This window comes from Podarcis raffonei, chromosome 12, assembly GCF_027172205.1.
Source record: "Podarcis raffonei isolate rPodRaf1 chromosome 12, rPodRaf1.pri, whole genome shotgun sequence".
Classification (NCBI taxonomy): Eukaryota; Metazoa; Chordata; class Lepidosauria; order Squamata; family Lacertidae; genus Podarcis; species Podarcis raffonei.
Window position 1 is genome coordinate 52,469,589 of NC_070613.1, and position 14,818 is coordinate 52,484,406.

Below are 14,818 nucleotides of genomic sequence, written 5' to 3' on the forward strand. Positions count from 1 at the left end.
GATGCTAATTGCGCCACTTTCCCCTCTGCTTATTCCCTCTCGGTATTCGCCATTTGTAAAGCATGACCACAATCCATTGAAACCCCTCTAAAAGCAGCTTGCATTCTCTGCATGTCATAGAAGGATTGTGTGGAAAAACCCATTCTGGCTTCATTGGATTAGATATTGAACATCTTTGCTAAACGTTGTGTAAAATTATTTCCAAGCTTCCTGATACTGGCTGTCACACCAATCCTGAATACATTACTTGGAATTGCTTACAGTGGAACATGATTCCAAGCAAATGAGGTTGGGATCACAGCCTAGAACAATTTGGCTGCCATGTTGAATGCATTCTAGGAATTTAGATCCACAAAGCCAATTAAATTGGACGAAACCAGGAATTAGAAGCATCCCCAAAATTTAACAATCCTAAATGTCTTTAGAGATATTTCAGACCAGAATTTATCACACTTTGAATCAGGGCTGGCCCAAGACATTTTGGCACCAGAGGCAAACCACAAAATGATGACCCATCCCCGCCAGGGAAGAATATCTACAACAGGGAGAAGGGGGCAGATCAGATCAGTCTTATCCAACAATGGGAATCAAAGGCCATCAGTTGGAGGGAAGGGCCCCACTCTGAATCACATGGGGGGGACACAGAGCCCAAGAGACCCCAGAGGGCAGCCCTCACCATTTCCTCCCTGTGGGAGAAGACCAGAAGCACCTCCTGTTCATTGAGAAGCCAGATGTTGGGCCCTCCAGATGTTTGCACTACATCTCCCATCAACTTTGGCCCATCAGCCAACATTATCTGGAGGGTCAAAGTTTCCCCACTCCTGAAGTAAAGTATTTAGTAATTCTCCAGAATGATAAGCGTAAGTGTAATCAGAGCGGATTGTTCCCAGTTGTTTCTTACTGCTTTAAAATGACGTTTTCCTACTGCCCAAAGCGGGATTCTTAAAAAATCATTTTGGGTTACAGTTTTTACAATTTCATCTTAACACTGTAAATAGAAAGACACATAATCTCTAATCAGGATGCTGCCTCAGGCTTTGGGGAAGCACTGGCTGGAAAAGGACAACTTGGACAGAATTTAGTTTTGAAGCATCAGTTTGCAATCTCAATCTTTTCTAATATGAATGTTAGCTTTTAATCTTCGTCCATGCAATTTCCATATGGCTCTTGGCTTCTCTGATCTTGAATGCTTTGTGTTGGGTCATATTCAGGAAAAAAATGTAAGACATGTGGTTTGGCTCACAATATTCATTCTTCTCTCTCTCTCTTTCTCCACCGCCCCCCCCCCCCCAGCCATGGGAATGCAGGAGGAAATAATGCATATTGCAACCACAGTTATTCATACATAACAAATTTTTGGGTTGTCTCCTTCCTCTTCCTTCTGAAACGTCCCCCTGTCAGTCCCACCCCCCTTTTACTTTTGAGTAGCATCAATTCATCTTCCCCATACTTCTCTTTGAGCTGCTATTTAATGGACACGGACGTGAAACAGCTGATGAGATTTCTTACCGTTGAAAATAGTGTTCCTGGGTATTCCACACTCCTCAGTGTTAAAAGACTTGCATTTCAGCAGTAGGGTAGATGTCACAAACTGTTTTAAAAAGCAATTTATAAGAGAATCCTAAACAACTGTCTTACATGTGTATTATGATTTTCACACACCCCCTTGTTTATCCATATTGATAAAAATGGGCTGCCCCTAAAAAGGATGGTTCTAAACAACTGTTTGAAATGTTTTGTGTAGATAGAGGCACACGTTGCCACCTAAAACTGAATTCAAGAGGAGGAACGAGAAGGTCACGTATTTTAGCTTTTCTAAGGCAAGAGCTTCTGTTTCTAACTTCATGCTCAGCATACCTTAGCTGCAACACATGCATACAGGTAAACTAGCATCCTGATCATAATGCGGAAAGTGGCAGAAAGCTACATGTGCAAGTCAGTGATGTTTGCTCAGCATAAGAAAGAATGTGGTAAAAGGATCCCATCCAGATGGCACTGGTTTATGATCCAAGCCGCATGCCAAAGAGGAAGGAAATTGCTGTATTTTTCTGTGTATAAGACGCCCCCTATTTAGGGGGACCCCAAATTAAGAAAACACCCCATAGTACTACCCGTGTATAAGACATGCCCCAATTTTAAACCTAATTTTTTGGTTAAAAAACCTAGTCTTATCCATGGAAAAATACGGTAGTTACCCATCTAGGGTGCTAGCCAGTCCATTCTCACTTCATCTATAGGGACGCGGGTGGCACTGTGGTCTAAACCACTGAGCCTCTTGGGCTTGCTGATCAGAAGGTTGGCGGTTGAAATCCCCACAGCGGGGTGAGCCCCCATTGCTCTGTCCCAGCTCCTGCCAACCTAGCAGTTCGAAAGCACACCAGTGCAAGTAGATAAATAAGTACGGCTCCGGCAGGAAGGTAAATGGTGTTTCCGTGAACTCTGGTTTCCGTCACGGTGTTCCGTTGCACCAGAAGCAGTTTGGTCATGCTGGCCACATGACCTGGAAAGCTATCTGTGGACAAACGCTGGCTCCCTCAGCCTAAAAGCAAGGTTAGAGCCGCAACCCCATGGTCACCTTTGACTGGCTTTAATCATCCTTTTACCTTTACCTTACCTTACCCTTACCTCATGCAGGACAGTAATTGTGTGAGAGATTATTTCTCTTTGTGTTATAAGTATCACATAAGCAACATATTTCTCTTCACTTAAATATTCTCTTCCCTTCCTCCTCCGTAAACACAGATTACCTGCTTTCGTGAACTACCATATATTTAAATGTATAGCAATGGAGATGCTTAAGTTTCCTGCAAGTTTAATGAAAAAAGGGTTGGATCCAGACTAAATAACTTGCACTGAAGCCCTGTGAGTGTGTGACTATGACATTGTGAGGAGTTAGTCATGACCAGCATGAGTCTAATTGGTTTCAGTGAGGACTAAGTGCAACTAACTTACTTTGGATCCAACCCAATGAGTTTATTATTACTTCTTTCTAATAGTACTGCATGGGAGGGCACCTACCTAGCCTCCTGACAGGTGAGTCGGTACTGATGACCAGGAGGCAGAGAGGGAGGGACAAGATGATGGGGAGATCAGTGCTGTGCAAACACACCATCAGGAGTGCCATATTGGCTCTGCCTGTGTCCTTGCCCAGCACCAACCTCCTTGCCGTCTTGCCCCTCTCTCTCCTGGTCACCAGTAGTGACCCACCTGTCGGGACGTCTGATAAGTGCCACCCTTTGCTACTGCTTAATAATAATAAATAAATTTTATTTATACCCTGCCCTCCCCAGCCAAGACCGGGCTCAGGGCGGCTAACAACCAATAATAAAAACAAGTTGATTAAAATACAACTTAAAAAACTAGATTAAAAGACAACATTAAAAACATTAAAATGCAGCCTCTTCACAGGAGGAGAAAGGAAAAAAGAAAGAGGGGGAGGGAATCAAATTGGCTCCAAGCCGAAGGCCAGGCGGAACAACTCTGTCTTACAGGCCCTGCGGAAAGAAATCAGATTCCGCAGGGTGCTGGTCTCATGAGACAGAGGGTTCCACCAGGCTGGGGCCAGTGTTGAAAAGGCCCTGGCTCTGGTTGAAGCTAATTGTTTTTTTTTAATGAAATATTTATTAAGCTTTTTTAGAATAATACAGTAAAAATGAAAAAGAAAATAGAAAAATACAAAATAAAAACAGTTAAAAACACACATATTTTCTGTTACTTATTTTCCTTTAACTTATTTCCCGGACCTCCTCATACCTCCCTTTTTTGTATTCCGCTTCAATTTATTGGTTCAGCAAATCCTTACCATTAAATTTTAACCCATTTATAATATAATAATAATAATAATTTATTATTTATACCCCGCCCATCTGGCTGGGCCTCCCCAGCCACTCTGGGCGGCTTCCATAAAAACCAAAAATACAGTAATTTATAACCCTTTTTTCATATCTCTTAGAACATTACAGCTGGAAACCCCTTAATTGCTATCCAACATCATTCTATCATTCATTAATTTTACAATATTTCTGTAGATAGTCTTTAAATTTCTTCCAATCTTCTTCTTCTGAAGCTAATTGAACTTCCATTAGGGCCCGGGACCACTAGGGTGTTGCTATTTATGGACCTTAAGTATGAGACATCCGTCAAAGAGCAGTGGTAAATATACATGCTTCTGGTGTATGGCAACTGTGGAAACAACCTGTCATTCACTTGAAATTAGAAACCAAAGTGGTTGTTACTTTCCCCCGAGATGATTTTTGTGGTCACTCTGTGTATGGGCCCATGTGGAAAGGCAATCTTCTGAAGGGGTCCAGCAGGCATTCTCCTCGTCACAGTGCCACCGGCCAAACCTCACCGTGAATTTATTTCTAAGCAAATCCCGGGAGTGGGGTGGGGAATAGTCATTTAACTCCAAATTCCCCTGGAAGGGCCCTTTTAGTGTAGCGTGAAATGCAGAATCTAAATAAACTGCAGCAAGAACTTTTCAATATGTTGAGAATTGTAAGAGTGAAATAATGCTGGAACTCAAACTGCATTCTAACATGGATCCAGTTTTGCGCTCAGGTTCTTGGGCATCTGGTTCAAAGCACGAGAAACGAGTCTCTGATTCACTCCACGTTTTTATAACCCTTTTATTTCAATTAGGCCCACAGCCTTTTCCCAACCCAGTCTTCCTTTCTCCTGTATCAACCATAATATATGTTTCGCCGTTGGAGATCACTCAGATCTAAGACAGCGCTAAGTACAAGGAGATGTTACTGCTAAGCTAGCCAAGAAAGGCAAGACCAGGATTTGCTCTTTAACAGATTGTTAGCTAGCAGTGAAGATGTAAGCGGTTCAAGAGCATGGCGTCTGGCTGGCACATTTCCTTTTCACCAGCATCCTTGCCAACACCTGGGGAAGATGAATTGCTTCCACTTCTTCATGCTTTCAGTGGCCACGTCATGATGCATGTTAGATCAAAACCCTTTTTGTTATTTTCACTGGAGCTGATAGATTGTGCTTCTTAAAAACGAAAGAAATATTTATAAAAGTGACATCCTTTCTTTTTTGAAGTCTTGCGTTGCTGGAACAGACCAAGATCCATTTAGTCCAGCATTCTGTTTGCAGAAGGGACCAGACAAATTTCTCTAGCTGTTCAGAAGCAGGGAATGAAGGTTTCGGCCTTTGTCTTTGTTTGTTCCCAGCACTTAGTATCCAAAAGTATCCTGACTCTCTACATAGAGGCTTTTTTAAAAGCCATTGTGGGTAATAATTCCATTGATAGAATTGAATTTTAATAGAGTTTAATTTATAAAATGATCTAAGTGGCTACCATTGCATCTTTCTCATATTGTTTTATTGAGGTTAGGGATAAAAAGAACATCACAATTGCATAAAAGCAATAATAATAATAATAATAATAATAATAATAATAATAATAATAATAATTTTTATTTATACCCCGCCCTCCCCAGCCAAGGCCGGGCTCAGAGAGGCTTACAAGCAATAATAAAAACAAGTTGAATGATTACAACTTAAAAACAACATTAAAATATTGAAACATTAAAATATTAAAATGTAGCCTCATCGCAGGAGGAAAAGGAAAGGAAAAAAGAAAGAGAGGGAGGGAGGGAATCAAATTGGCTCTAAGCCAAAGGCCAGGCGGAACAACTCTGTCTTACAGGCCCTGCAGAAAGAAATCAGATCCTGCAGGGCCCTGGTCTCATGAGGCAGAGCGTTCCACCAGGCTGGAGCCAGTGTTGAAAAGGCTCTGGCTCTGGTTGAAGCTAATCTAACTTCCTTAGGGCCTGGGACCACTAGGGTGTTGTTATTTATGGACCTTGAGGCTCTCCGTGGGGCATACCAGGAGAGGCGGTCCCGTAGGTACGAGGGTCCTAGGCCATGAAGGGCTTTAAAGGTCAAAAGCAGCACCTTAAATCTGACCCTGTACTCCACTGGGAGCCAGGGCAGTTTGAAGAGCACTGGGTGAATATGCTCCCATGGCAGAGACCCCGTGAGGAGCCTCGCTGCAGCATTCTGCACCCGCTGGAGTTTTAATATTTAATATTTTAATAATAGATCCCTCCTACTCCATTACTAAAAAAAAACCCCCAACCATCCCATGTCCGGCAAGTATTATGTCAATTTACACTACAATTGTTCTGATTCAACTACTCTGCTCAATAGTGGCACTGGGTAACGGCAACAGAGTCAATTCCAGTTGGCTTTACAGTCTAAGTCAAAGCCTGTCTTTAGCTCTTTCTTCTTCCTTGGCATATCCTTGGGTGGTATTTGAGCCCATGCCTGTGAAACCATAATATTGTGTTCCAACAGGAAGCTTGTATACAGGAGTATTGAATGATTTTGAGTGATCTGATTTCATTTTCCATTTGAGAGCGGGGAAACATCGTCACTAATATGTATGTGTCTACTTTGGAAGGTTATATCTGGAAAAACTCTCTGGAAAAACGAGTCTGCTGGTTTGAGTAGATTGCTGGAAGGCAGATATGTATTGCTAACCCCTGATCAGCAGATAGATACATTAGAATATCTTTCCAAGTAGGCACAAATGACATATAGACATTTTGCCTTGGCTGTTAAATAACATCAACAATAATAAATGACAGTAGTAGTAGTAGTTGCATTAGTAATAGTCTTTAATACCAACATTAGGAAATCCAGCCAGTGCAAAATTAACAGAAATGCTGTGAAATAATGTTTTGCATTAATGTATAGCTCATGGAATTTAAGACTGTATTACTTAATCCTGCCTAGAGGGTTGGTGAATTTGATTTGACCCTTTGGCCTGGGAAGGTTGCACTTCTCAACTCTTGAAGCTTTGCTACCAGATGACTGGTTTCAATGAAAATTGAAAATTGACACATTCTGTTCTGTCCTTTCTTTTTTTGAATGAGTTTCTAGAAGTTTTAATAGAAATTAGAGAAGATTGGCATCTTCGTGCCAGCTGCTACACCCTTGTGACAGCTGACAGGGTAGGGAACTTTATGCCTGGGGAGGAATGGCAATAAGATGGAATTTCAGAGAATGAGACATTTCTTATTATCAGTGCTTACATCTGATTTTGGGGTTTTTTTAAAAAAGGAAAGGCTTTTTTAAAACCCTTGAGGAAAAGTAGCCTTGACAGCTGAAAGTTGCAAATGTGTTTGACATTATTATACTGCGCTATGCTTTGGAAATGTTAATAGGGAATTCAGTGTAGCGTGTCTGTCATACGAAATAATGAAGACTTGTTGTGTAAATGATATATATATATTTTCCTAATTGCTTTGTAGGTGGTCTTTGAGGCCTTGCATAATCTTGAGCCTCGTGGTTATGTGGTTGGATGGATCATTGCTATCAGCTTGCTGGTGGGAATTCTCATCTTCCTGTTTCTGGCTGTGCTGCTGTGGAAGGTAAGCTTTCTGTCAGACACAACACAGACACAAGGATTAGCCACGGCCTTGGCATAAAACGTGCATCTCTCCCCGCCCCCCCAGCCCCCTTTCAGTCCCTGGTAAGTATTTAGCATCCATTAGCTTTAATGAGCAAACAGTGTTCCGCACTGAGGACATAAAATGTCAGAAAAAAGTTTATTCCCCTTATTGGGAAAATGGAAGATACATAACGAGAAGCTACTTCCACATAATTTTCTGCCAGTCAATATTCAAGTAGCTTCTTTAAAAGGTAAAGGGACCCCTGACCATTAGGTCCAGTCATGGCTGACTCTGGGGTTGCGGCGCTCATCTCGCTTTATTGGCCGAGGGAGCCGGCGTACAGCTTCCGGGTCATGTGGCCAGCATGACTAAGCCACTTCTGGCGAACCAGAGCAGTGCACGGAAACACCGTTTACCTTCCCGCCGGAGTGGTACCTATTTATCTACTTGCACTTTGATGTGCTTTCGAACTGCTAGGTTGGCAGGAGCAGGGACCGAGCAACGGGAGCTCACCCCGTTGCGGGGATTCGAACTGCTGACCTTCTGATCAGCAAGTCCTAGGCTCTGTGGTTTAACCCACAGCGCCACCCGTTAGCACCTAATTCCGTGACTTATTTAGCATCAAAACAAGCCCAACATAAAACAGGTAGTGTCCTCTCCGTGATTCCCCATTATAAAGTGTCATTTGGTCAGATGTTTTAGGCAGCTTTTTATTCAGGACATTTTCTGCTCTTTATTCATCACTATGATAAAACTTGGATGTTTTGGTTGTTGGTTTTTTTAAAAAATTAATTAAAGCAAATGTTTCCCTGCCTCCAGTAAACAGTATTTATATCTGTTGTGCAACCCACAGTTTTCACATCACCACCAGTAAGGAAACTGCATAGAAGTGTGGCCAGCATTTTTATGGTGCTGTTAGTTACGCACCCAAAAGATAGATCCCTGCCCCTAGGAGCTTGCAATCTAAACAGACATTGTGGGAGGGTGAGGGGAGTCAAAAGGAGATGCAAGGGACAAAGGCATGTAAATGCCATTACATGCATTGTTGCATTGTTACTGCCACATCCTCCATTTTGGCTTGGTCACACCAGCTCAAGGAAACATAATTCCCAATACAAACACATGCAGCCTACTTCCTCAAGCACTCAAAAATTCCGGGGAGAGCATATACCTGAGCTTGGTTTCCTTTTTGAAGTTTTTGAGATTTATTTACAAATATGCAAGTGAAACGTAGGAAGAGACTATGATTCTAATATGATCTAGTTGAGATTCCGGCATTGCAGGGACTAGATGACCCGCAAGGTACCTTCTAACTCTGCAGTTCTTTGATTCTATGGGACAGACAGCCTAGCACTCGTACAGGCTGCAACTTCAGTGCCTTACATCAGAGTCTCAGAGATGTCGCCTTTCCATAGTTAACCATACTCAAGGCGGCTTACAACATGAAGTGATTTACATAATTGCAAATGAACATAGTCACTGTTGTTGTTGTTGTTTAGTCGTTTAGTTGTGTCTGACTCTTCGTAACCCCATGGACCAGATCACGCAAGGCACTCCTGTCTTCCACTGCTTCCCTCAGTTTGCTCAAACTCATGGTGGTAGTTTCAAGAACACTGTCCAACCATGTCGTCCCCTTCTCCTTGTGCCCTCCATCTTTCCCAACATCAGGGTCTTTTCCAGGGAGTCTTCTCTTCTCATGAGGTGGCCAAAGTATTGGAGCCTCAGCTTCAGGATCTGTCCTTCCAGTGAGCACTCAGGGCTGATTTCCTTCAGAATGGATAGGTTTGATCTTCTTGCAGTCCATGGGATTCTCAAGAGTCTCCTCCAGCACCATAATTCAAAAGCATCAATTCTTCGGCGATCAGCCTCAAACTCCATGTCAAACTCCATGGACAAAGACAACAGGCAAACGAACATAATCATAAACAATAAATAAAACACATCAAAAAGTACACAACCAAACTGAGCAATTTCCTCATAAGTAATAAGGTCTAAAAATAAAGATAAAAAAATTAACATCACTAACAACAACATATTCCAAACATCCCCCCAGCCCAATATTCTGTTCAGCAGCCTGAGCTTTTGTAGCTGGAGTCAGTCCAGGCTCTGTCCTCCCAGGCCAGGTAGGAAAAGGCTTACAAGGCAGGGAGCTGGTCTTCCAGGACTCACAGCCAAGATGGTCTCTTTCAAGAGGGTAAAGGGGGGCTAGCCACAGTTTAAAAGACACTAGCCATTTTACCCTAACACCCCTGCCTCAGAGATAGGCCTTGAAGCATAAAGTCAGGCAAATTCACAGCTGCCATGGCAGACTCTAATGTAAATATCACATGCTTTCCATTACAGTAGCTTTTCAGTCCCTTCTTAATAACGCAATTTTAACATACAAAGCTCTCTTTCACAAAAGGAATACCTTGTTTATCACTGTCTTGCTTAGTGTTGGCCACAGATACACAGGCCCTGTTTAAGGAGATGTTGAAAGCAGCCTTCCTGTAAATACCCCACGGCTTATTTGTGCAGTCGAAAAGCAGTTGTGATGTTGTAAAAGAAGAGCTTGAAATTGCTTGGGAGCTCAGCACCATTATAAATGCAGCTTGTCCCCTGTTCCCTCTCTGTGGCCTCACAGTGTGTTATTCGTCTTTATTCTGCTGGCTAAAATGCACAGCTGAATGTTTTCTAACAGGAAAAGATATATATGAATCCTTTGCCAGGGATTTTCGGCATAGCCTGTCATTTCAGTCCAGAGATCAAAAGAACGTAAGAGAGAGCCTTGCTGGATCAGAGCAATGGACCAACAAGTCCAGCATCTTGTTCTCACAGTAGACAACCAGATCCCTGTGGGAAACCCACAAGCAGGAGTCGAGCTGCTATTCAGAAGCATTTCTGCCTCCAGCTGTGATCCTTCTTCTTATACGTGGGGCTGAAGTAGCAGGGGCAAGTGGGAGGGAGGTCCTGTTATCTGCCTACTTAGGGCCCTCGTATTTACAGGACCGCCTCTCCTGGTATTCCCTGCAGCGGACCTTAAGGTCCATGAATAATCATAGTTTAGAGGTTCCGGGCCCTAAAGAAGTCAGATTATCATCCACCAGGGGCAGGGCCTTCTCAGTGATGGCTCCGACCTGGTGGAATGCTCTGTCCCATGAGACCAGGGCCCTGCAGGATTTAACTTCCTTCCGCAGGGCCTGTAAGACAGAGCTATTCCACCTAGCTTTCAATTTGAACTTAGCCTGATCTTTTATTCCCCTTCCTTCCCTCCCCCTCCCCTTTGTATGAAGATTACCTGCTCTGGAATCCCACAGCTAATTCTCCCTGGTCTCCTCGCTGGCCCAAATAGGACTAATTTAGCCAGCTAGCCCTGGCTAAATTGATCATCTAATGCTTATTGGATGGATTTCCCCCCCCAAATTGATTTTTGAATTCTGAGTTTATTGTTATTCATGTGTTATACTGTATTTTATGCTGTTTTTTGCTTTATCAATTAAGTGTTTTAAATTTGTTGTTAGCTGGTTTTTTGAACCGGGAAGGGAGGGGTATAAATAAAATTATTATTATTATTATTATTATTATTATTATTATTATTATTATTATTATTATTTTGCATGTACCATCCAGCATCCCCTAGCAGAATGCCTTTTTCAAATAAATACCTTCCTCAAAGGTCAAGCATTCATAAGAATGCTGCCTTATCCAGGTAACCATTACTTGGAAAAGCGCATCCTGGGCTTGCGGCCCTGTGCATGCTGAGTTGGGAATAAACTGCACTGAACAAATTGGCGTGTCCATTCAAACAAGCATGCGACCAATGTCACAGTTACCTTTTAAAGAGACTTTTATTTGCGTGACAGCCCCAGCCCCCAGGGATCGCGGGAAAGCAAATAGACTGACAATGTTATGGAATTAAAATCAGGCCACAACTTTATTAAACTTCCGAATGTAGGAATACCTTGGCTTACGCCTTGGGCGTGTATCCCTCCCAGCCCCCCAGCTGGGGGAACTGGGGCATATCAGGGCAACTGGGATATGGGGGTGCTCTGTGCGACATAAGTGTAGCAGGCAGGCCAGCCCATATCCCCCCACACAGGGTAGTTCACTGACAACCTTTCAGTGCATGGCCAGTGACACCCATTTATATAACCCCTTTAAGAGGGGACCCTGGAATCGCCGCCGCAGGGGGAGTGAATCACCACTCCCTCCTTCATTATAGGGAAGAAAAGACTAAAGGATTCCACCCAAGGCCATAACTGCCAAAGTTGTGACGAATTGCTACGGGGAAGACAAAACCTGCCAATGCAGGAAAATTTCTTCCTGGTCCTTCAATAGCAACCAGTCATAGAACGTAGCAGCACCTGTTAAACAGGGAGCAAATGTTAACCAGCAAACAAGAAAACATTAAATAAAGGAGGGTGAATTTCCAGAGCTGTCTGCCTGGCTAATACTGGCTCCTCCCCCTATTTATAATGGGGCTGGCCCCACCTCCCAGCAATGGAACTTAATACTGCAGCTGGGCGTGAACGTCTGAATAATACACTGAGAATCAAGCCAGCCCCCTTCTACTAGCAAGTTCCCTGGGAACTGTAGCACCGCACGCGATCCCGCAAAGGGCACCCACAATATATGATGTGAGTGCTCATTTTGTGATTTCCTGGGATTGTTTTGTTTATTTATTTACAACATTTTTTTGTTACCCTGCTCTTCAGTCAGGAAAGTATCTCAGAGCAGTTTACAAAGAGAAAAAATAATACAAGGTTGCATATTTCCATGTTATCCAACATCTTTTTAAAAAATACTTACTGTTTTAAAGCAAACTTGTCCAAATTAAACAAATAAAAAGCTGGAGCCCCAAATAACAAAAAAAATAAGTTTTTCGTTGTTGTGGTATGTGTGTTTTTTAAAAGCTGTCACTTAGCAGCTTTCTAACTTCCTCATAACTTTTTATGAGCTGCAGTTTGTTTCATAGTCGATAAATCCTGATATGTTCACCTCAAAATACTCCTCACCCCCTTTACCATGACATGGTATTTGAAACACAATACTAGCATATTTCAAATGTAGCTTTTATTTTTTATTTTTGGCAAATCTTTTGGATAAATATAATAGTTTAGTTTCTGACCCAGCATTCGTATATTTCATTTATTTTCCGAGTGACGTTTAAATGTGGTCGTCTGCTCCAAATGAGTTCAGGTTATAATCACAGCCTTTATTCTGCATACTCAGAACTGTGTATCACAGTGAGGAAATCAATTAGAATAGGCAGAAGACTACTCTGGTGTAAGTGAGTACAGGATTACTTCTTGCAAACTGTCAAAACCACTCCACACGCATGAAGGAATGATGGCAGATTATTATTATTTTAAAAGTCTCTGTACTGCCTATTTCTCCAAATAGGTTTGAGGAGACTAGCAACCCACCACTACAGGCACACAACAGCTCTAGGGGGCTGATGTGTCTTTGGCCCCCTCAATATTTGTTAGAAAGGGGCTGGGCCCACTCAGTGTTGAGGGGGCCTAGCGTCACACACGTTGTAGCTTCAGTGGCCAGTTCTTCCAGAGCACTTGTCCTCCTCCAGACAAAGTGACAGGTCCCCTCAATTTTTAGGGCAACCTGGCTCCTCTGCTCTGCACCCCAAAACACATTCAAATTAACAAGTTAATAGTATCTATTTAACAACTATTTAACATGTAGAACTGAGCCAGCAAAAATTACACAGCTGATCAAAGACTGTTTTAAGAAGCCAGGTCTTCACCAACCACCTGAAGCAATGGTGTAATGGGGCCTGGCAGAACTTGCTTGGCAAGGCCTTGCCAACAGAAAAGGTCCTGCCACTGGTTGATACCCACTTTGCCTCCTCAGATCAAGGGATTTGAAGCAGAACCTCAGAAGGTGAACTTTGTGGGACAATTGGATGGAAACTCCCATCTGCTTCCTTCATGTCTAGATTCGGCAAGCTGCATGAACTTGTACAGTTGAAGTTTATTACATTAAGCCGGCTCTTTAAAAACATGCTTAATACTTGGAACGTCCTCCTTCAAGAAAATGTGACTTCACAGTTGATAGTCCCGATATCCATTAGGAGTATCCATGGGGAGGATGGGCTTATGAAATTTGCAGTCACCATGAACTCATGCAGTGAATGACTGGTAATTGGAGTGTGACTTTGCTGAGCTCTCCAGAACAGGGCATCTTCCAGTATCTTCTAGTCCAGGAGTCAGCAGACTTTTTCAGCAGGGGGCCGGTCTAGTGTTCCTCAGACCTTGTGGGGAGCCGGACTATATTTTGGGGAAAAATAATGAATTCCTATGCCCCACACATAACCCAGAGATGCATTTTAAATAAGCAGGCATGGACTTTCCATCCTTTTGCTGAGATGTGCACATGTACAAGGTTAAGTAGAAAGGCCCAGTGGGTTCAGGCAGCTGCATCACTTGTTCAGCTTTGGCTAGCTCACAGCTGAACGTGTGAACAGACTCCATTGAAATGCATTATTTTGGGGGTGATAAATCTGTTGACATTCATTGGATGAACATGCATGAAATCAGAAGTCCTTTTGCACTCCAGGCAGCGTGAGACTTGCTGTTGAAGGAAAGGAGAAACCTGTGCACTAAGCCTCAGTTTTTTAAACCCATGAAGGTCTGAGCTTATGGTCCATGTAGGAAAAGGCTGTGCAAATTTCATCTACCATGCCCAGGACATAGGAAGTTACTCACAAATGAGCTGGTATGAGCATTGACAGTTCTGCTGTATGCACAAACACTGTGACAGATTCGGTAGAGAAACGAGGTGGATTATGCACAGTTGCCACTTCATAGAAATAGGAACTTGGTCAAGCCTTTCCTTATTCTTCACTGTATTTCCATTTGTCCTTCACAAGTAATTGCACTTTGTTGGTGGTCTGGGTATATGCTTGCAAAGGCAACACATCGTCTGCAATCATGTGGGTAAACAGTCTATCTGATTTTAAAGTTTGTCCAATCCTGCATACATCAAAAACCAGTTACACAGTCTAGCTTTTATCTTGGCACCAGATAAACATATTTAATCCACTGGCAAGCAAGAAGTCCTTTTGTGGTGCAGCAGACCTTTCAAAATATCCAGTATTCTTAAGAACCCAAGCCAAGACACACTATATATGCCAACTTTAAAATTGCAAATAAGCGCATATGATTATAAAATTCTCAGACATATAAACTTAAAAGAGCAGATACATTTTAAAAATAAACAACTGTTCCATAGGTCCATCGTTCTGAGAACTGGGAGGTATTAATTCCTTGATATGCATTTACCCCTGGTTGAACCAAGCAGAGAACAATTGTTTATGCTAGTAATTATGGAAAAGATACAATTTTCTGTCAAATATTCTGTATTTTTGGCAGACAAAATGAACCATTTGCATTACTCTTTTATTGAGCTCA

At 42.5% G+C, this 14,818-nt stretch overlaps 1 protein-coding gene across 1 annotated transcript in view; it reads left to right on the plus strand.

Annotated features, from left to right (window-relative positions):
- ITGA9 (integrin subunit alpha 9) overlaps positions 1-14,818 on the plus strand; it is a 227,546-nt gene that overhangs the window by 202,030 nt on the left and 10,698 nt on the right. Inside the window, 1 exon segment of the mRNA XM_053359512.1 lies at positions 7,272-7,391. Coding sequence (XP_053215487.1) covers positions 7,272-7,391 — 120 coding nt within the window.